The sequence below is a fragment of the Antedon bifida genome, chromosome 8 (genome assembly GCF_963402885.1).
Source record: "Antedon bifida chromosome 8, ecAntBifi1.1, whole genome shotgun sequence".
In the NCBI taxonomy this organism is placed as follows: Eukaryota; Metazoa; Echinodermata; class Crinoidea; order Comatulida; family Antedonidae; genus Antedon; species Antedon bifida.
This window is the reverse complement of record NC_136233.1, coordinates 1,991,587-2,014,408: the sequence shown is the minus strand read 5'-3', so window position 1 is coordinate 2,014,408 and position 22,822 is coordinate 1,991,587. Positions and strand designations below refer to the sequence as shown.

Below are 22,822 nucleotides of genomic sequence, written 5' to 3'. Positions count from 1 at the left end.
CATTTCAACAAGGAGAATGTTAGGAAACTTGTTTTTCTGCAGTTTCTAAATTGTTCGCATAGTATAATGTCATTTAAGCATTTATAACATAATTTATGACATCACAACTACCATATGACGTCATAGGTACGTCATATGGAAATTTAAATATGCTAATTAGAATGTTTACTATCACATTTATATCTACTCGTAATGCACTTAGGTGGTCTAAATCCAACCGTTAAGGAGATATGGGGCTTTAAAATAGCAAATGGCGGCCATTTCGAATTTATGCTAATTAACCCACTTCCCGATGTCCGATTTTGGTAAACTTTGGATATGATGTTCATGTTCACCATATCAACCAAATAAAACAAAAAAAAATTATGTTGCAATTTTTTCTAGGTTCAACCATATTTTTACTGGACTCTTTATATTGTGAATATACGTAAACAATGGAACACCGTGGTTACCTACAGTATGTGTGGCTATATAGTATAGTGTATCATCATCATAGAGGATATATTAATAATAATAGTACACTAACTATGGTACTGTGTACTATAATGTACATTATAGCAACCAGGTTTTTTTATAGGCCACCTACCGATACGTACTCAACTGTATCAATACCTATTTATTTTATTTAATTTCCTAAACAAATTGATGTAAAAAGATATTGAGCTATAATAAGCATTGAATTTTGCACTTTTTTCGGGGCTTCCCCTAGACGTACGTTCGCATTGAACTTGAATGCAACGCAATCTAACCAAAATACTGAGTAAATGAAATCGGCAAGAAAATGTTACGTCTTTTAATTATTACGTGTGTTATTGGAGGGAAAAAGTATATAGTCAGGGAGACTATGTAATCCCGTGGGATTTTTATGAATAGAAGATCCCACCTATTTAGATATGTTGAATACAATCCAAACAACAGGAAAAAACATGTTGACAACGTTGGAAGGGTGGCAGAGGCCCGCCATCTTGAATTTCAAAATGGCCGCCATTGAAATTTAAAGTGTTCATATCTTGGTAACCACAGACTGTAGAGACTTGTTTTTGGTCTCAAATTGTTCATAATATACAACTTCATATTAGCTCTAATGGAACATTTCCCGCCAAAATGACCGGAAAAGCCATATCTGACCGTTGACCCTAATTGACCGGAAGTGTTATATCTCCATAACCAATGGACGTAGACATTTTATTTTGATCTTAAATTGTTCACAACATACTACCTTCTATTTACTCTAATGAAATATTTTTCGAAATAATAACCGGAAATGCAATTATTGACCTTTGACCCTAATGTGGAATTTTTCAAATTTTCATTACTGCTTGACATAAAACAATCCTGGTCTGAAATTGTTCATAACATGCATATTTACAGTTGTGCTAATGAATCAAGTATACATATCCATTATACTGTATCTAATAAGGAAAAGGAAACCATGGCAGTTGATTAAACTTTTAGCCAATCACAATCAAGCATCAAGCAGTGTGAACTGCCAATTGGATTCTTCATCTTAAAGCTACCGAAACATTATACCATATTTCGTCGCACATGACAAATTAAATTACGCTCAGTTAATCCCTGCGTACCTGGCAGACATGAGAGCATCAGATACAGAAATATGGATAGAATTCAACGATGGCAACTGGGTGGTAGATAAAAATTCATTGCCATTTTGTGCTATTGTTCCAGATCACGTCTCATCAAGTACTTGGTGGGCTAACTGGTATTTCGTTAAACCCTTTTTCACGCACACAGTTTTTTCTAGTGGCTCTTGCTCTCGCTAAAGAAGCTGAGACAATGACTTTTCTTCCCAGTAGATATTTATCAATATCAAAGCATCATGATAATTGTAATACAACAGTGATATTGCTTCTTGTATTGATTCTGTAATCAACATCAATTGTAATACAACAATGATATTGCTTCTTGTATTGATTCTGATGTTCAATTATTGCTTTATGCTGATGATTCTACGATTCTGTATTCTCATCACGATGCCACCAAAATCGCTCATAAATTAAGTACTGTCCTAACTAAGTGCCAGGACTGGTTAACTGAAAACAAATTATCTTTACATGTTGGCAAAACCGAAAGTATTATCTTTGGTAGCAGAGCGAAGCTTAACAAAGTAAAAGAGTTTTCTGTAGAATTAATGGGCCGTAGAATCAAAAGTACTAAGCAAGTTAAATATTTAGGTATTGATTTAGACCAATATGTATCATGTGATATCATTGCAACTAGTGTTATCAGTAAAGTTAAGTCAAGGTTGAAGTTTTTACATAGGCAAAGTTCGTGCTTGAATAAAAAATGTCGTAAACTATTAAGCACTGCTTTAATACAATGTACATTTGACTATTCTGCCTCGGCATGGTACGGCGGTGTCAATAAGAATCTTAAACATAAATTACAAACTGCCCAAAACAAGATGGCACGTTTCATTTTAAATGTTGGTCCGAGGTCTCACATAGGTGCCAAAGAGCTTTCCGATCTTGGGTTTCTTAATGTCAGCCTCAGAAATAAGTTTTTAAGATTAAATTATGTTCACAAAATTCGTTATAACTTTAATACGCCTTCTTTCCTTAAGGATAACTTTTTGTTAATTTCTGATCATCACAACCATTTCACCAGGGGTACAACATTTAATTTTGTCACTCCTAAGGCTACTGGCGTTAATGATACGACTTTTTATTTCTTAGGTATCCGTGACTGGAACAGGCTCCCCAATTCACTCAAATCAATACAAAATAATGCAACCTTCAAAATAAAACTTAAAGAATTTTTTAATAATGAACAGCTTGGTATTTCAGTTTAATTAAGCTATTTTTAATATTGTTTTTTTGATGTTTTCTTGTCTTGTATGTATTTTCTTGTTTTTTCATTTTTACTGAGTCATACTTAACGATAATTGTACTAGGCCCAACCACTCACTTTTCAGTCATTACGGATTGGACCCCATTGGAAATAAGTTTACTTTTTTGTCGACTTAATGGGTTATCCAGGTATTCTTTTTATACATTGTATATTTTAACTTTTATGTATGAATATCAAATAAAATCAATCAATCAATCAGATCTCCAAGCAAAAATCGGACCTGACATGAACAATCAACAAGCTGTTTTCTCGTTAACTAGTTGTATCCAAGTTGAGGGACCTCAGACAAGCCGTTGGTACAGTTTTTTGTTGTCCCAAGAGCTTTATTTGCAGCAGATGGTTCATTGTTTCCTACAATGTCGAAGAGTGACTTGATGACGATTCTTGAAAAGCTACCAAAAACGATAGAAGTCGCTCACGAAACAAATGACTCAACAGAAGAAAAAGTTGCCAGGAACTATAAATAAGTATGTATTGTCGATGCTATGGCTTATTTGCAATCACTAAGTAAACTAGAGAATATTGAAACATGCTTCGATCTATCAGAACATTTAATTGAACGACACTGGCAGAAGTATGGTAAAATAACTGTGATGAGGTGCATTTGGTATGTGACCGCTATGATACTGGAGAATCACTCAAAGCTTCAAACCGCGCGAGACGGCTAGGTGGCAATAAAGCTGTAGCTTACCACATTACAGATTCAACTTCAACCGGTACAATCCGTAGGCAACGTCTTCTTTCTTATGTATCAATGAAAGATGGACTGGCGACGTATTTAGCTGAAAAGATATTAGATCATGTGGAAGAAACAAGCATCTTGTAGTTTGCCTGGCGAAACAAAGCGAAGGCTACACATAGGGAAGTAAGCAACCTTGCAAGTAGTCAGGTGGAAGCTGATACCAAACTCATTTTGCATTCCGTTGATGCAACAACGAATGGTGCTACCACACTAGATATATACTCACCTGACATTTACGTACTTGTACTAGCCATCAGACGATACCCCATTATATGTCAAAATACAAACTTTGTTACAGGCACTGGCAAAACCCGCAGGACAATTCTATTAGCGCAATCCACAGAACACTGTTTGAGTCCAAAGCAGCAGTCCTTCCAGGACTGCATGTTTTCTCAGGTGCAGATATTACTCGTAGATTTTCTGGGAAAGGCAAAACTACATTCTGGAAGGTTTTGGAGGAACTACATCCAACTGCCATGAAATTATTAGGAACAACAAATGAACTATCTGAAGCATCATTTGTGTGTAAGCTCTATATACGAAACACAGATTAAAAAAATGTTGCTGATGTTAGGTGGTGGCTTTTTAAGAAGGAACAAGACCAATCAAAGGGTTTGCCTCCAACGCTGGGTGCATTGCGGCCTGCCATTTTAAGGGCACACTATCAGGCTATAATATGGAACAACGATGTCATTGCTAATCCAACTATACCAGAGCCTCAAGATTTTGGTTGGGATATTGTAGATGGCAATTATAAAGCAGTTATGACATCTTTGCCTCCAGCACCCCAGGGTGTTATCGACCTAGTGAAGTGCCACTGTGCAAAAACATGATGCACAACCAACCAATCCAAGTGCAAAAAAAACCGGTTTAAACTGCACATACCTTTGCAGTTTCTGTGACGATTAGGAATTATGTGACAACCAAGAGCAGGCAAGTCTTACTGATGATGAGGATTATGATGACACTGATGATGAACTGCTGTATTAAACTTATACCGTAAAACAATTTAGTCCATAAAATAATTGATTTACACTTTTGAAGCAAAATAACTCAAAAAGACAATTAACAACAGAACTATGCTCTAAATAGTTTGATATCAAGATCAAGTAACTATGTCAACAGTACGGTATGGAGATGAACAAATCCAGATAACTAGGGTCAAAGGTCAGTAATTGTATTTTCGGTCATTATTTTTGGAAAGTTTTCATTAGAGCAAATAGAAAGTTGTATGATATGAACATTTTGGAACCAAAATGAAGTATCTATGTCTACCCGTTGTGGAGATATGAAACTTCCATTCAAATAGGGTCAAAGGTCAGAAATAGCAATTTCTGTCACTTTTTTGGGTAAAGGCGCCATTAGAGCTGATATAAAGTTTTATATTACGAACAATTTGAGGCCACAATCAAGTCGCTACGTCCACCAGTTAAGGAGATACAAAACTTCCGGTCAGTTAGGGCTAAAGGTCAGAAAAGCCATTTCCGGTCATTTTGGGGATAAATGTTCCATTAGAACTGATATAAAGTTTTATATTATGAACAATTTGAGACCAAAAGCAAGTCTCTACAGTCTGTGGTTACCAAGATATGAACACTTAGAGTTTCAATGGCGGCCATTTTGAAATTCAAGATGGCGGGCCTCTGCCACCCTTCCAACGTTGTCAACATGTGTTTTCTTGTTACTTGGGTTGTACTCAACATGTCTAGATAGGTGGTATTTTCTATTCATAAAAATCGCACGGGACTTTATTATTCGACATAGTCTCCCTGACTAATAATCGTTTTGCTCATAGTAGCATGCTACATAAGAATGCCTTTTCCTGTAGATTGAGGCGCCATTTATCAAGATTTTTATGTGCGAGAGTACCATTTCCGGCCATCTGGGGCGTCAATTAGCCAATATCGCTTCGCCACAGGTCCTGTCTACGGCCCTGGACAAGCACTCTTTTTCAGCCGTGCAAACTCTGACTTGCGCGAAACGCCCTGTTTTGACGCTTTTACTCAAAATAGGCCTATGGGAGAGGTGGGGGGAATACCACCTTTCAATAGGCTAGTACCTCAGTTTTCATATTTAAAATATCAATTTTTATTACTGTACATTGCAAAATCGTTTGATGTCACCGTCGATACGTATCTTGTTATTCTTTAATCCATGCTTACACTATAAAAGTATATAATATTTATAAAATATATAAAAACCAAATGCGAATTAGATAATTATATATTCAAGAAACTAAAGTGATAATAATATATGTATAAACATATTTTTCAATCCCTACCACAAAAAGTTCATGTTTATTAGGTCAAAGATCAATAACTTTACTCCCGGTCATTTGTTCACAAACTATTTCTTTACAATAAATATAATTATGTATGTATGGTGTGGGAAATTTAAGACAATTTTTAAATTGCTATGACAAACCCGTTTATTGGATACAGTACGAGTCAAGGTGAATAGTGCAGAAAACAGTATTTCCTATTACATTTCGTCAAAATGTTCCATTACAATGTTCCGAGTATTTTGTAACCAATATCTTGTTGATAGACCAAAGGGTTATTAATTTGGGCGCCATTTTGAAATGTGGTTGTTACCATGGTTAGGGGGTCGTGAAAATGTGTTACCTAACATTTGTGGTGTTCTTGTAAGCTAATAAAGTGAAATCAAGTGAAATTTCACTTTGGGCATAAAATCCTACGGAATTACACGAGGACCCTGACTAAGACGTGGTCGTCACAAAACCAATCTCCTCGGAATGCTACGGAGGGATCTTAAAAACAGCGGCTTCAAGCTGACGAAATGAAGTGACCATCAGAAACTTCGAGAACTTGCTAAAAACAAATTGACATTGAAACACCATGATGCATAACAATTTTTAGACCGATCACAAACATTCATTTTGTTTATGTTTATGTATATACACACTTAAAACTAAAGGTGCAATAAAGGGTACAAACCTAAAAAAGGGTGCTAAAAGGATTTGCGCCTTTTTCTCATAAAATGGTGCAGAGTTCATAAAAGGTTTATTTTTGCACCTTTTATTAGATTAATTATTATATAGGCCTATAAGACTAGGCCTAAAACTTAAAAATGATAGCTAAATGCCTAAATAAGGCTAGGATAGGCGGGGCCTCCTACCTAGGCCTAGCCTAGTTAGCCTCTAGACGGCCTCTACTAGGATAGGCCTAAAGTAGGCAGTCTAGAGGCCTACTTTGACTACAATAGCCTCTCGGGCGGGGGCTAGTCCTAGGCCAGGCCTAGCCTACTTACCTGGGCCTAGCTAGTAGGCCTAGGCCTTAAACTTAATTAAAAGCAGGCCTAGCCAGCTAGGCTTATAATTAAAAATAGGCCTAAGCTAGGGGCCTATAGGCCCTAGTTATTATTAGTTACAGTAGCTGGGCATTTATTATTAGACCTATAGGCCTACATTACATTCTTATACACATTATTTTTAATTATAGTTACAGCCTATAGGCCTACATGATGTCATGGATGGAGGGATAAAATAAGTTTAAACCTGAAAGAGCACCTCTGCTCTGATCAGCAATGAAGATGTTCAGAAAAGGAGAAAGAAATGTGACCATATGTACCGTAATACTCTATAATAGGGCCTACTTACTATAATACTACGAGCTGAGGAAAGGGAGAAGAACATACTTTAAAGTATGTGAAGCATTTGGACAAGGTAATTTGACTTTAAAAATCACAACAATAATGTATTGTATGATGTTGTCAAAATAATCATAATATTAATATAATAGTTTCCCTTCCTATCCATGCTTTTTAGGAAAATACATAATCAGGTGAAAATGTTCGGAAAATGTGAACCAGACATCAAGAACAATGTTTCAGATATATGGAGATAAGAACAGAATACTGTCAAAGATGTCATCTACATTCATTAAGTAACAAGACAATGAGATAGAGGTAATTAATTTAATAACCAAATTTATATGAATTTCTGCTACGTTAGTCATTGTTGGTTAATGTGTGAATGTCTCCAGAATTATGCCATGTTGGAATTAATCTTAGTGGTTCTTCATACATTTTTACCTGATGATAATAATGCATTAGTGGTGTACAAATACTTCTGACCTCTTTACACAGACAACTTATACTTTAATTAATGTATATATTTTTTTCAGTATCATATTGCAAGATAGAAGATCTGAGCGTTGTTGTTGAAGGCATAAAAGTGTCTGCTGGCATAGATGATGACATGAATATAAACAAGGCCAACAGCCATTAAGTCGCGTGCTACAATGCATAGTGATACCGGACCGACAGACAGACAGACCGACCGACATAGTGAACTATAGAGTCGCGTCCACGCGACTGAAAAGAAGCAAAAATACATTTATGTACTTTTAGAAATAGGCCTATTGTTGGTTTGAGAAGAGATGGCCACACTCTATTTAAGGTGCAGAGACTGGTAAATTAAATGCCATCCATTAATTCAGCAGTTGAATTGAATAAATGTAATGTTTTAAAGTTGAATAAAATTATACCAAGTTTAATCAATATTTTTTGTATTTTAGTGATTTTTATTTGTGCACCTTTTTAACAGAAATTTGAACCTTAGAAGAGCATTATTGAACCTTTTATTAGGGTGTAAAGTTGCACCTTTATTTAGATGTTGAATTTTTCTCCTTTGGGGAGCTGCTATTGTTGCATTTTGTTTGCACCTTTTAGGGTGGTGCAAGTATGAACTCCAAAGGAGCATTATAGCACCCTTTATCAGGGTTCAAAATTGCACCTTCCGTCAAAGGTGCAGTTGTGCATCTTAAAGGGAGCTGCTATTGTTGCATCGGTTTGCACCTTTTTAGGTAGAGATTTGTACCTTTTTTTTAAGTGTGTATATATTTCTGAAAGTTAATGTAGATCATGTTGGCTCATTGTTTTTGTAGCTGGTTACTCTTAAGAAGGCATGTGAAGGGCTGTTGAAGGCTTGTAATCTGTTAAGTGACCAAATTGTTAACACTCGGTCTGCAATTACAAATTTTGAGCACTTTTCTGAAGGCGGATCTCAGGTAAACTAAACTCACTTTTCAGTTGGACGTAAATAAAAATGTCTCTTTTGAATATCGCAAGATTATCAAAGTACAAAAGAATCAAATTTTGTATGATAAAAGTATAAGGCGAACAAGTGTTTTTTTTTTTATATTTATAATTTTATTTAGTTTCATAAAATTGTTTCCTTCAGTTCATTTACTTTTTCAAAAAATAAAAATCTTGAGAGAATAATTCTTTCGTTTGCCAAATAAATCAGTCACTATAAAATTAACCAATCAATGGGAAGGGCATTCCAATTTTACTACTACATTAAAAATAGTAAATATTCAAAATTAATTTTACTATCCGTCTAGAATAAACTAAACCTTGTTAATTTAACTACGTAAAATAGTTATTTTAACTACTTAAAACTATCACGAGTTGAAAGATTGACTGTATTATATTCAACGCGCTCTGGTCAACTTATAATATCTATGTTGTAAACTATTGGTTTGCCATATATATATAATTAGACTCCAATGAATCCTGTGACATGGATGACCTGAATTAACGGAAATACAAAGACAGAAATGCTTTTAAAAATCAGGGGCTCTAAATCAGGTGTCTATCACAGCTGAGATAATCTGAAAATAATCATTTTTATTATTTTCAAATAGTTAACTTGACTTGTTACTTGTTTGCATAGCTATTATTGACATTATGTTGACATAGCACAACAATGAGAGACATTAATTTTGACGAGAAGGTCATGGAACACTAATTAATTTTAAAAAAAACTAAAAACCTGAGACCTGTAACACTGACGGGTACTCTCCCCCTCCGGGTCAAAGGGATCCCGAAACTCATCGGTGGGCAGGGGCGCTCATCTCCCTGTTCAGAACTATTCCTGATGATTACCCAGCCTATTTACATTTAAAAGTGTACTGACAGTACACTATTGATTATAATTCAAACTCATGACACAATATTCGTATGGTTTTTTTTAACAATTATATTTAATGCTTTACATACAATTTCTTTTTGAACAACCAAAGATAGTATAAGCGAACTTACAGTACGTTTCGAAACCTATCAGGTTTCATTCTCAACTGGCGTTTCATCGTCTAGCGTTGTTAATCCCATGACGACGATGAGTTGGTATAGCGCCACCAATAGGTCCAAAAGGACGTGCCCCCTTCTCCAATAGTTGATCATAAATGTGTGACAATTCGTGGGCTCCTTCATCTCTGTTCATGATTTTTCCATGTTTTCTGATGTTGATCGACTCTTTTATTTGCCTTTTTTGAGTGTTGCATTCTTTCTCAAGGATAGCAGCGTTCCAATCAATGAGGTGATTGTGTTGTAGTGCATGATCTGTTATTGCGGATTTGTGTATGATTGATGATGTAGACGATCTTTGAGCCCTGGTTAAAATCCCTCCCGTGTTGTTTTCTGTGTCTGTGCGATGTTCTTTTATGCGTGTTATTAAAGCCCTCCCTGTTTCCCCTATGTAAGCTTGTGGACAGTTCAAACATTGTAGTTTGTAGATGCAACCGCATACGTGGTCTTTTTCGATGCGGTCTTTCGGATGAACGAGGTTTTGCCTGATCTTATTAGATGGGATGAAAAAGGTGTCAATTTGATGTTGGTTGAAAACTCTTTTTATGCGTTCAGACAGACCTTTAGTATATGGGATCCCGATGTTACAACGTGACTTATCTGTAGTAGATGTTGTACCTTTGCTGCGATTTTGATCAAGCTGTCGTTGCTGTTTTTGGCGTCGTTGTTTTTCTACCTTCTTGAATGTCCAATCTAGGTAGTCGCATTTCTTCAAAGCCTGTCTGATGTGATCCATTTCCTGTTTCTGTCCTTCAGGTGTTGAAACTATGTTTTCACATCTGTCCACAAGCGTATTAATAACACTGAGTTTGTGTTGTAATGGGTGATTTGACTTGAAATTTAAATACTGATCTGTGTATGTCGGTTTTCTGTACACTGAAGTTGTTAATGATCGGTTGCTTTGTAGTGTTATGAGAATGTCCAAAAAAGGAATGGTGTTGTTGGACATGCATTCGGTGGTGAATTTAATGTTTTGGGTAGTATCAATGTTGTTTAAGTGAGTGTTTAGATCAGTAGCTGCATGCAAGGGAATGCTGGCAAGAATGTCATCGACATAGGGATACCATATGGAGGGTTTGAATTCCATTGGTGCTGTAGCAATCGCCTCCGACTCTAACCATTCCATAAAATTCCTTTTGGACCTATTGGTGGCGCTATACCAACTCATCGTCGTCATGGGATTAACAACGCTAGACGATGAAACGCCAGTTGAGAATGAAACCTGATAGGTTTCGAAAAGTACTGTAAGTTTGCTTATACTATCTTTGGTTGTTCAAAAAGAAATTTTATGTAATACCTATTCCACAACCAGATGAAATTCTTCCAACATATATTTAATGCGATTATCAATGGTTTTTCTTTTGTTCAGATCCTTACTATTCTAATCTCTTACTGTTTTCTCATAACATTAAATTAATATGTTTCTGACCTGAATAATGACATGTTTTTACTATAGGAGATAGAAGAAACCTTTGAAGAACAAGCCGCCGACGCTGACAAAAAAGTCAAGGATAAAGTTGAAAAACAACAAACGAAGGAAGAAAAGGTTAGTCAGTGTATTCCTTAAAAAGAGTAATTTTATCAGTAAGAATGGCTCAATATTAGGTATGGTTTGTTTTATACAATTATATTTAATGCGATTATCAATGATTTTTCTTTTGTTCAGATCTTTACTATTCTGATTTCTTATTGTTTTCTTATAACATTAAATTAATATGTTTCTGACATAAATAATAACATGTTTTTACTATAGAAAAAAGAAGAAAACTTGGAAGAACAAGCCGCCGACGCTGACAAAAAAGCCAAGGATGAAGTTGAAAAACAACAAACGAGGAAAGAAAAGGTTAGTCAGTGTATTCCTTAAAAAGAGTAATTTTATCAGTAAGAATGGCTCAATATTAGGTATGGTTTTTTAATACAATTATATTTAATGCGATTATCAAAGATTTTTCTTTTGTTCAGATCCTTACTATTCTAATTTCTTACTATTTTCTCATAACATTAAATTAATATGTTTCTGAAATAAATAATTACATGTTTTTGCTATAGAAAAAAGAGGAAAACTTGAAAGAACAAGCCGCTGACGCTGAGAAAAAAGCCAAGGATGAAGTTGAAAAACAACAAACGAGGGAAGAAAAGGTTAGTCAATGTAGGCTATTCCCTTAAAAGAATAATTTTATCAGTAAGAATGGCTCAATAGTATGGGTTTTTTTAAACAATTATTTTTAATCCGCTTATCAATGAGTTTGATTTTGATCCTTTCTATTCTAATGCCATTCTAATGTCACATAATAGTTGGACCGAAAAAAACTATTCACCTTCGTTGCGCCATTGTTATTAACGTACATATTTTACAAAAAATATGTTCTTTCCTATGTTATGTTATATTAATTGTTGTTGGAAATAAACATTAAACAATGATGCAATATCAGTTGTTGCACTTTGTGTTTAATTGGAGGTTATTATAACATAAAGGAAATTATTAGTGATTAGAGACTGACTATTTGTGGATTAAAGGGTAGAATTTTGAAATAAATGGATTTCAAGAACTTTTATCAATTAACGTACATGTTTACCAATCACCGAGTGTATCATAGGCAAGTCTCCAGGCCAAGTAATAAGGTTTCATTTTTATACTGTTAATAGTGAAATATTTCGAAAATGCAAAAACATGTAATCTGCCAGGGTAGTCGATTTGGACGTATTTTGACTGATTACGTGAATTTTGAATTGCCGACAAAGAGAGGGTTTTGCGAGATCGGGTCACATTTTTTTTAAAATCATAATTTCATTTCTAATGTGTGGCAAATGTTCTCTGGATAATTGGTCGAGTACTTTTGCTAACCCCTTAATTATGTCTTTTCTATAGGAATCCAATGAGTTAGATATTGGACAAGTTAAAACGTTTGTAGATAAGCTATTTCAACAACCAAAGATTCGAAGGAGCATCAAAACGATTCGATTTGCAAAGAAGTGCGTAGAATTTCTTGAATCAAAAACTGGAGAGTGTGTTGGTAGAATAGAGGATGACATTTGTGAAGCGACTGTTGCGGATTTCACGCTGATGGTAGAGAAGATGAAAGGACGAGTAACTACTAATGTAATAAGCCAATATTTATTTTTATCTAGACCTATTAGTTATTTTTATTCTGATAACTTTTTTTCAGAAAATGTCAAACAATTTTAAAGTTATATAAAAAAATGTTGTATTGTCCGCAGCAAATTAATACTTTATAGTAAACAAAAAAGTTACACACCTTTCAAATAAATAAATACATATACAAACCGGTGTATTATATTCGAATTTCTTACCATAGAATTAACTAACCATAACTATGTTTTAATTTCAATATAACTGTCCCAAGTTTCCCTCATAATGAATTGTTTCATAAATCATGTTTTTATAGTTGATAATAGACCTACACAAATTTTCAACGTTTGCCAACAAAGAAAGTCAGAAAGTGATGTCTGATGTTTTTGGTAAATTACCGTTGTTTGACACACGTGAGAGTTCTTCTGCAGATCATTGGAGAAATCTCCTGTCACACTGGAAAAACTTCACAAGTTCGTTTCGACAAAAGGGGTTTTCAAACATAGAGCTGATATTTTGTGGATTAAATGGCGAACAAATTACATTCAAACACAACAGTGAAAAGTTAATTAAAATCATGGTTCATCTAAATGACAACCGTGAACAAGTAATGGTAAGTCTATAATTTACTTTTTATTTTGTATGTCAGTATCAATTCGTAATGACTATGATAGGCCTAACTTCTAGATAGCACTCAATTGAATGAAAAGGCTAATCTACGAACGGTTTTACGGTTTAATTTGATTTGAGTTTTGTTGTTTATTGCATCACTAATGACAGTGCGTACGTGTCACTGGTACAAAAGTGACCATAAAACTATATTTTACATTAATTTACAATGCATACAACAAGTGAGGCAAGTAATTGTATAATAATAAAATCAAATATTTCATTTTCTAACCCTAAGTCCAAATAGCCTTATCCATGGGATTAATTAATTTGATTTTAGTTACTTTTTGTTTTTGTTCAGGCACTTTCAACACAAGCTTTTGCTTTTTAGAAATTGTGCCTCCTTCATAATATTGTTTTATTCATTTTAAAGATGAGAAAAAAATTGTATTGTTTTAACTATCTTTCTTCTCGTCATGAATTTTGTATTATATTATTTATTTTGTATATTATGAAGGAAATAAATGTTACTATGAAATGAAACGTAAACAGTTTAATATATAATAATCTTCGGTAACCTGTGGTTGAAGATGGCGTAGATATGCCTATATAAAATCACCGTATCAGTAAACATTTACATTTTGATAACTACTGATTAATGTTTTTATCAGTTTCTAGCGGATAAGATAAACAAACGTACACTGGCAAACATCTTACTCAAACTTTGTGGAAATGAGGGCGCTGAACAAACAACAGAACAGGCTGGACTACGAAGACTACTACAAGCGTTCATGACCAAATTAGAGACCGATAAATTAACCAATTTCACTGACGTCAAGCTATCTATGTATGGTGAGAGTGGTTCGGCATTCCATATATTGGCTGGAAACAAAGACAACCCGCAAAAAGTTACAGGTTATGTTGACTCGAAGGGTGAATTCCATATACCCCAAAGGGAGTCAGATCAATGTATTATCCTCTGAAAATACATTCCGAAATATAGGCCTTATGTTGAAAAACATCAAAGTGAAGGTCTGTACATCATTGTTGGAAATTATTATTCATCAGTTATAGAGGCGTATAGGTCATCTTTATAATTCTACAATGCTTTTAAATTAGTAGCAATATCAGGATGTTATGTATGTGTGAATAATATTTACGCATTGATTGATTGATTGATTGATTGAATTGAGTCACACAATATATACCAATATAGAAACATTATAATTATGAGTAAGCCTACAATAGTAGGACTAGATAAATGGGTATTCCAACAACTAAGTCTGACTACTCGTACACATTGACAGCGTTAACAAAGATTGTATAATAAACCTGTTTATAGTTTATAAATGAAAATAAAAATGTTTTTAAATGTAATGTTATAAAACAAAGAGGACAACAAGTTAATGTTTTTAAAAGACAAGAAATGAAACGGCAAAAGTAGTCTTGGCTAAATAAAAACTAGCGAGCTACTTGGGCCTGGATGGAGGTATGAAATAGATAAGTATTAAGTGTTTAAAATATATATTGTTACTTTTAAAATTACAGTCTCCGTTGCCGAGGAAATTTGTGATTGGCGGATTCCCCATTTTATGCCACCGTGTTGTTATGTTACTTGCGCAATTTCAGCGTAAAGTACTTGCGTAAGAACATTTTGCACTAAACCTTGCATAGTTTAAAATTGTGCAAGGAAATCATTGCGCAATTTCATATTGCACAAATTGTTCAAATCGCGCATAAAAATATTTACTTGCTAATAGTAGGCATAATTACTATTATGATTGTTGGGCTTGTTACAATTAAAATGGAAAACTAGTTTAGAAGAAACTGACTCAACACGTATTGATTGAATTAAATTCATTTGAAATTAATCAGCATGTTTCTTTCTCAGCTTTTTATTGTTCTACAAGAGGTTCGTTTTACTTTATACGTTGTAGTGATTTCCTTTCAAATAAAATGAAGGAAATGCATGTACAATTAAATCGAAGCGAACCAGCTAAAAACTAGAGTTTTAAAGTGTATTATTACAAATTCATCTTCACGGTACTAATTCAGTTTTGACAAAACCTTTTACCTAAATGACAATCAAACTGTTTATATCCATTAAGCAGTTCAAATATAAAATCGATGATCAAGATAGGCGGATTGCGTAAATTTCCAGAAAAATAAAGTGACATTTGCATCCTGTTATCTATCCAATCCGGGTTCATAGCCTATTGTTTACTTTTGTCAATAGTTATATGCTAAAATATGTACAGTATCCTAATTACAATTCATTATAGTATTTGTAGGCCTATTCACAAAACTAATTGCTGACCAGGACATATCTGAACGTTCTGACCCAGGTTAACAATGCATTATGGTCTTATGCGAACTTACAGAAATAATTTCCTTCATTATTGCAGCAGTCTCCGTGCAAAAGTGTCATTTTTCAATTTGAATACTGTAACTATATACTTTGCTTTTTATCCTTCAGCTAACCATGGACCTATAGCCTAAAATTCACTACTGTGGTTTGTTTATCGCAATCAAGATTATTTGATTTTACCGGCGCCACTGTACACTCGCAGAGCTGTGTTGGCTGCATATTGCGTACACCTATTAATATCCGTATTGGTCCTGTTTCTGCTGCATATCATCAATATCGGTATAAAATTACCGTAATAATATACGGTATATAATATTCAATGACTCGTTTCTGCTGAAACTACTTTGTAGGAGAACTGTTAAAAAGTTGACTTTCACTACCCAAAATGCGTTTTGTCGGAAGCCGAACAACCATGTCTCTACCCGAATTGTTATGCTTACTGTTCACTTGCTTTGGCGACAACCAAACCCCAAACTTCATGTTACCCTGTAACCTCTTCAGCCCCCGCCACCATACTGTATATTATATGAATAGCACATATCGTAATATTTTCGGTTCACCGTCACATTTTAGCTGTTGTTCCACGTATGCACCACAAACCTCTTGTCATGGGTAAACAAATATCCGATCCGATGAACCGGATTTTAGGCCGCGAAATAAAAAGTTTGCCAGTGCCCCCCGTCGGGGAGAGCTGCCTCCCCTACAGCCAATGAATACTACGATGAATGGATAGAGAACAGTCAACCGATCGTAAAAATGTAAACCGAAAACTAGATAGTCAGGTTCCTCATGTATGAAAATAGCTAGGGTTCCGTAGGATTTTAATGCCCAAAGTGAGATTTCACTTGATTTTACTTTATTATAGTGCTAGGATACCAAAAATGCTAGGTAACAAATTTTCACGATCCCGTAACCATGGTAACAGCCCCAAATTCAAAATGGCGACTAAATGGCCATATCTCCATAACCCTTTGGTCTAATGACAAGATATTGGTATCAAAATACTCGGAATATATATATTTATATTCGTTGTAATAGAACATTTTTACTAAATGCAACCGGAAATGCTATTTTTCTGTACTATTGACCCTTGACCTTGACTCGTACTGTATCTTAAAAACGGCAGGTCATAGAAATGTTAAAATGGTCTCAAATTGCTCAGACCATATATATTTATATTTATTGTAATGCAATATTTTGTTAAAAAATGTCCGGAAGCAAAGTTATTGACCTTTGACACAGAGAATAGCTTACAAGGATTTTTATTCAGTAGTCTCTGGTCATATCTCCATAACTCTTTGGTCTATTGACAAGATATTGGTATCAAAATACTGGGAATAAATATATTTATATTCGTTGTAATAGAAACTTTTTACTAAATGTAACCGGAAATGCTATTTTCTTTACTAGTGACCCTTGACCTTGAATCGCACTGTATCTAAAAAACGGCTGGTCATGGAAATTTAAAAATGGTCTCAAATTGCTCAGACCATACATATTTATATTTATTGTAATGTAATATTTTGTGAGAAAATGACCGGAAGTAAAGTTATTCACCATTGACATAGAGGATAGCTTTACATTACAAGGATGGATAAATATTGGTCAGATGTTTTGGCCCTACTCTGACGTAATTTTCACTTTTAATAAGAATACATCATTACTTAAGTAATGTGGGATGCCAACAACCTCCAGGTCACTAGCTGGCGTTCACTAGGATAATTATGTTATGCATTCAGTTCTTTTCTAAACTCACATTTTCAAATATTGTTTTCAATTGCCACTTTGAACCTCTATAAACGTATTAATTGAAGATTTCTGATTTGGCTAAAAATAGTAAATGTCAGAGTGAGATTTGATGGTAATTATAACCTATATTATTAGGAAGGTATCTTGCAGATTTGTTTTGCCCGTTACTGGTTTTCATTTATATGCTCGTCTTATTGCCATCAACAACAAATGAACCAACTTGGTTTGATGTAGATGACCCAATAACAGTGAATAAAAGATTGTAATTAATTTAAATGTAAAGAAAAAAAAAATCTGTATTTAAATAGTGCTCTCTTCCCCGATCAGGCTCTAGAACACAAGGAAACAGTTAAAATGGGTTGGTGGTCTTGTTGGCATTACTTAAAATTAGGAAATCAAACTAGATATACCATCAAACTCATTCTTCAACACAAAACACAGTAAATCATTCAAGATTTCATCAAAATACTGTACATTCATAACAAAATAAACACCTTTTTTAACATTGTCTTAATAATTGCAAAAGAAGTCAAGAAATATATCTTAACAGAGATAATAAAAAAATGAGTTGTCGAGCTTTTTAAAGTTTGTGAGCAAAGTCTGTTTGACTCCCTGAAAAGAAAATGAAACTAAAAACATTTAGTAGCTTGAAGGAGATAAAATCATAAGATACTGTAAACATCAAAAACCTCTTGGTCACTTTTGTTCCTTGGCTTGGCGATAATGACTCACAAAATGGCAGTCAATGTTGCTTGCTTCTCATATCGCGAAACATCTAAGAACCAAGGAACGTCTAACCACATAATAATGTATGGCCGGCAGCAGTTCAATGTATGAAAAACCTCCATATATGAAAATGTTTCAAGAAGAACAAGCATTAAAGGTACAAAAGTTGAAGAATCAACCACTCTCACTCCTTGACTGTCTTAATGGCAACGAGGATGCTGACACAATAAATGCATGGTATTGATGTAATTAAAGGTGTTTTAATCCAATTTTGGAGCTCCAGTTTCTTATCAGGAAAATTGTAAAAGTATAGCAATTAACATTTCAGGAAAAGTGCAGGAAGAATCAATTTGACTACGTCATTTTAGTGAAGGGTGGATGGGAGGAAAATGAATACAGTGCAATGAATTTCTGCTGTAATTTTTACTATTGTCCAAAGTTGTTTACATAGATAAATGTTCTTACTTACACTATAAAGTATATAGGCCTACTATTTATAAAATATATAAAAACTAATTATGTGAATTATAAATTAAATAATCGAATGATAATAATACGTATAAACTCATTTTTTAATCCCTACCACAAACAATTGCCGATACATGCTCAAATAGATAAATGCTTATACATAAAGTTGATGTTTATTAGGTCAATGGTCAATAACTTTACTTCCGGTCATTTTCTAACAAAATGTTACATTAAAATAAATATAAATATGTATGGTCTGAGCAATTTGAGACCATTTTTAAATTTCTATAATCAGCCGTTTTTTAGATACAGTGCGAGTCAAGGTCAAGGGTCAATAGTGCAGAAAAATAACATTACCGGTTACATTTAGTAAAAATGTTCTATTACAACGAATATAAATATATTGATTCCGAGTTATTTGATACCAATATCTTGTCAATAGACCAAAGGGTTATGGAGATATGACCAGAGACTACTGAATAAAAATCCTTGTAAGCTATTCCCTATGTCAAAGGTCAATAACTTTGCTTCCGGACATTTTTTTACAAAATATTGCATTACAATAAATATAAATATATAAGGTCTGAGCAATTTGAGACCATTTTAAAATTTCTATGACCTGCCGTTTTTAAGATACAGTACGAGTCAAGGTCAAGGGTCAATAGTACAGAAAAATAGCATTTCCGGTTGCATTTAGTAAAAATGTTCTATTACAACGAATATAAATATATATATTCCGAGTATTTTGATACCAATATCTTGTCATTAGACCAAAGGGTTATGGAGATATGGCCATTTAGTCGCCATTTTGAATTTGGGGCTGTTACCATGGTTACGGGATCGTGAAAATTTGTTACCTAGCATTTTTGGTATCCTAGCACTATAATAAAGTAAAATCAAGTGAAATCTCACTTTGGGCATTAAAATCCTACGGAACCCTAGCTATTTTCATACATGAGGAACCTGACTATCTAGTTTTCGGTTTACATTTTTACGATATAGAGACATCACTTACTTTAATATTAACTTCATTATGTGTATAAAAGGCTACACCACCACCTCGACGTCCATTATCAGATCTGCATTTGGCGTGCATGGTGTAATCAGATAAATTCGCACCTTGAAGGCTATTAGGATTCAGCCAAGTTTCAGTTACAGCAGCTATGCTAATTTTGTTGGTGCTCAATACAGCATGGAACTCATCCATTTTGTTATTTAGTGACCTCGCATTAGTTAATAATATTCTGGGTAAAGCATGAGAGATGGACTTACAAGGAATATTTATTAGGTTCTTTTCTCTAAGTTTTTGTTTACATTGTTTAAATCTACCAGATATGATTGAAATTATTTTCCTTTTAATGCGGCTACCCGCTCGGCGGCTACGATTTGGTTTCCATATTTTAAGGGTTTTTAATAAAGATACTAACAAAGAACTAACATCTCCATTGGCCCGCTTGTTCCGTAACTGAAATAATATATGTCTATTATACACTAATTTGTTCATCTAAAGGTCTAGGCCTAAAAATATTTTGAATAAAATTTATTTACAATTGACTAATTAATTTATTTACAAATTTCTAATTATTAAATATAAAAATAAAAATTCAATATATATATTTACATTAAAAGTGTTATATTTAAATAACTATATATTTAAATTGTGTTTGTATCTAATTAAAAGTGTTGCTATCAAAACAAGTTTCTAGGCCTACTGTTTCGGGTTGGTAAAACCCACTCACAGAGGGCTGGATCTCTACAATCACCACACACCAGGCTAAAGTCTAGCTAGGCCTAGCACGAAACACTTACAAAACTGACAATTACAGAAGTACAATAAACCACTAGACAACCAGAAAGAACAAACGACAAAAAAGAAAACAGATACAATATTGAATTGATATTAACTACTTAAAAAAAAAGAAGAAAAATATAACTCAGAAACAGAGGAGTTGAGTTGAAGTGGCAACAGCTAGACAGCGCCCTCGAAACAGCCAAATGTCATTTAATATGTTGTTATTTGTTTTGATTTTGGTTGGTTAGGCCTAATTTTTCGTTGAAAAAAGAATACTAGGTGACGTCAGCACATTGTTCAATATTTCACAAAAAATGTTCACGATTTGACTTCGTGTCATACTAAGTATAATGTAGCAATAATGAATTGTGGTTTTCAATTTTATTATTAATAATACCTGTGCCATGTACGTCGTTGATATGTTTATCAGGATATGTGCTACCTCCTTGATGATTACGACGATGTGTATACAGAGTTAATCATTGACATGCTATATTGGACAAAATAGACAACAATCTGAGACACTTTAAAGCATTCCCTTTAAATAAACGTTTGTACCGATATGTTAGATCTTTTTTCTTTATTATGCAAATTAATTTATTAGACAATCCAATTGATATTTTTCCAACCAGTACTGCTGGTATTAGTACTACTTCCTTCATGCTATAAAAAACATTTCGAGATTTGTTTAATATTGTGGTTGATACTTATGGGCCTAAAAACAATATTAATAACTAAGAATATGCCTAGCAATATTAAATATATACATTAGTACTAGTAAATTAAAGATAGTGTGTAAAATAATAGGTAACAAATTGAACTCACGATTATTCACAAACACAATATTACTGGTTGTATGAATCATAATTTCGATATGTTCACTGTTGTTATTGAATTGTAAGTATTGATGTGTTTAACCGTAAATACAGGGTTTGAAAAGTATCATCGCTGGAATCACATCACGTTTGAGGTCAATATTTTGATTTATAAAAAACTAAAGTTTTCCTATTGCGGAAAACTGTTTTTAGAACATAAATAATATGATTGATATGATTTTTATTTTCAACGAGAAGAATATAGTTATTTAAAGTATTAGGTAAATTAAACAGGACCTAGAATCATCATAGTAGGAGACATAAACAAGTTAAAAAGCAAACAAGCTAAAACATTTGTCAAAACATTATTAATAATCTGTTTAACCAAACATATCAATACGTACACTCTATTTAGTGGACAGTATGCGACAAAAACAGATGCACTAACACGCCATACTTTGCGCCACAGATTGCTCTTATCATAAAGAATATTTTGTCTAATTTAAGTAAAATGTATTTTCTATAGCAACATACATTAATAATGTAGAAGATAATCTAATTAGCGTCATGTTTACATCGACAATGCTCAATTTCGCCGTCACTATTTACTTAGAGCGTTATGTCATATCATATTAAGTTTAATTAACTTTCATAATTAATTTAATTTAAAAAAACATATCATCCAATTCATATTGTTTTGTCTATATTACCTTTCTTTTTTTTCTAATTTACTGTGTATTTGACAGAATATAACATCCCTACTTAGTCAGTTAGTAGGCCTAATTCGTGGTTGAAAATGTTATTTAAAAAATATAGATGAAACCGAATAGGTGTTTAAGAATCTTAACATTATTATCATGAATAAATGTCATTTAATATGTTGTTATTTGTTTTGATTTTGGTTGGTTAGGCCTAATTTTTCGTTGAAAAAAGAATACTAGGTGACGTCAGCACATTGTTCAATATTTCACAAAAAATGTTCACGATTTGACTTCGTGTCATACTAAGTATAATGTAGCAATAATGAATTGTGGTTTTCAATTTTATTATTAATAATACCTGTGCCATGTACGTCGTTGATATGTTTATCAGGATATGTGCTACCTCCTTGATGATTACGACGATGTGTATACAGAGTTAATCATTGACATGCTATATTGGACAAAAGACAAATAGACAACAATCTGAGACACTTTAAAGCATTCCCTATAATATCTGTTCATGTATTTCTTCTATTTTATTTGGAAAGGATTCTAATATCCAGTCAATCGGCCATAAGAAGATAAAAACCAACTTATGAAAAACAGTAATAAACGTTTGTACCGATATGTTAGATCTTTTTTCTTGATTATGCAAATTAATTGTTATTAAAACAATTTTATTAGAAAATCCAATTGGTATTTTTCTAACCAGTACCGCTGGTACTAGTAATTTCTACATGCTACAAAAACATTTCGAGATTTGTTTAATATTGTGGTTGATA

At 33.6% G+C, this 22,822-nt stretch overlaps 1 protein-coding gene across 1 annotated transcript in view; it reads right to left on the bottom strand.

Moving 5' to 3' along the window:
- The window catches only part of LOC144850182 (uncharacterized), a 40,421-nt gene extending 24,595 nt beyond the window's left edge, over positions 1-15,826 (bottom strand). The window contains exon 1 of the mRNA XM_078707412.1: positions 15,801-15,826. Within this exon, the coding sequence (XP_078563538.1) occupies positions 15,801-15,818 (18 nt within the window). The 5' untranslated portion in view covers positions 15,819-15,826. The remainder of the gene's footprint in view (positions 1-15,800) is intronic.
- Positions 15,827-22,822: the final 6,996 nt, after the last annotated feature.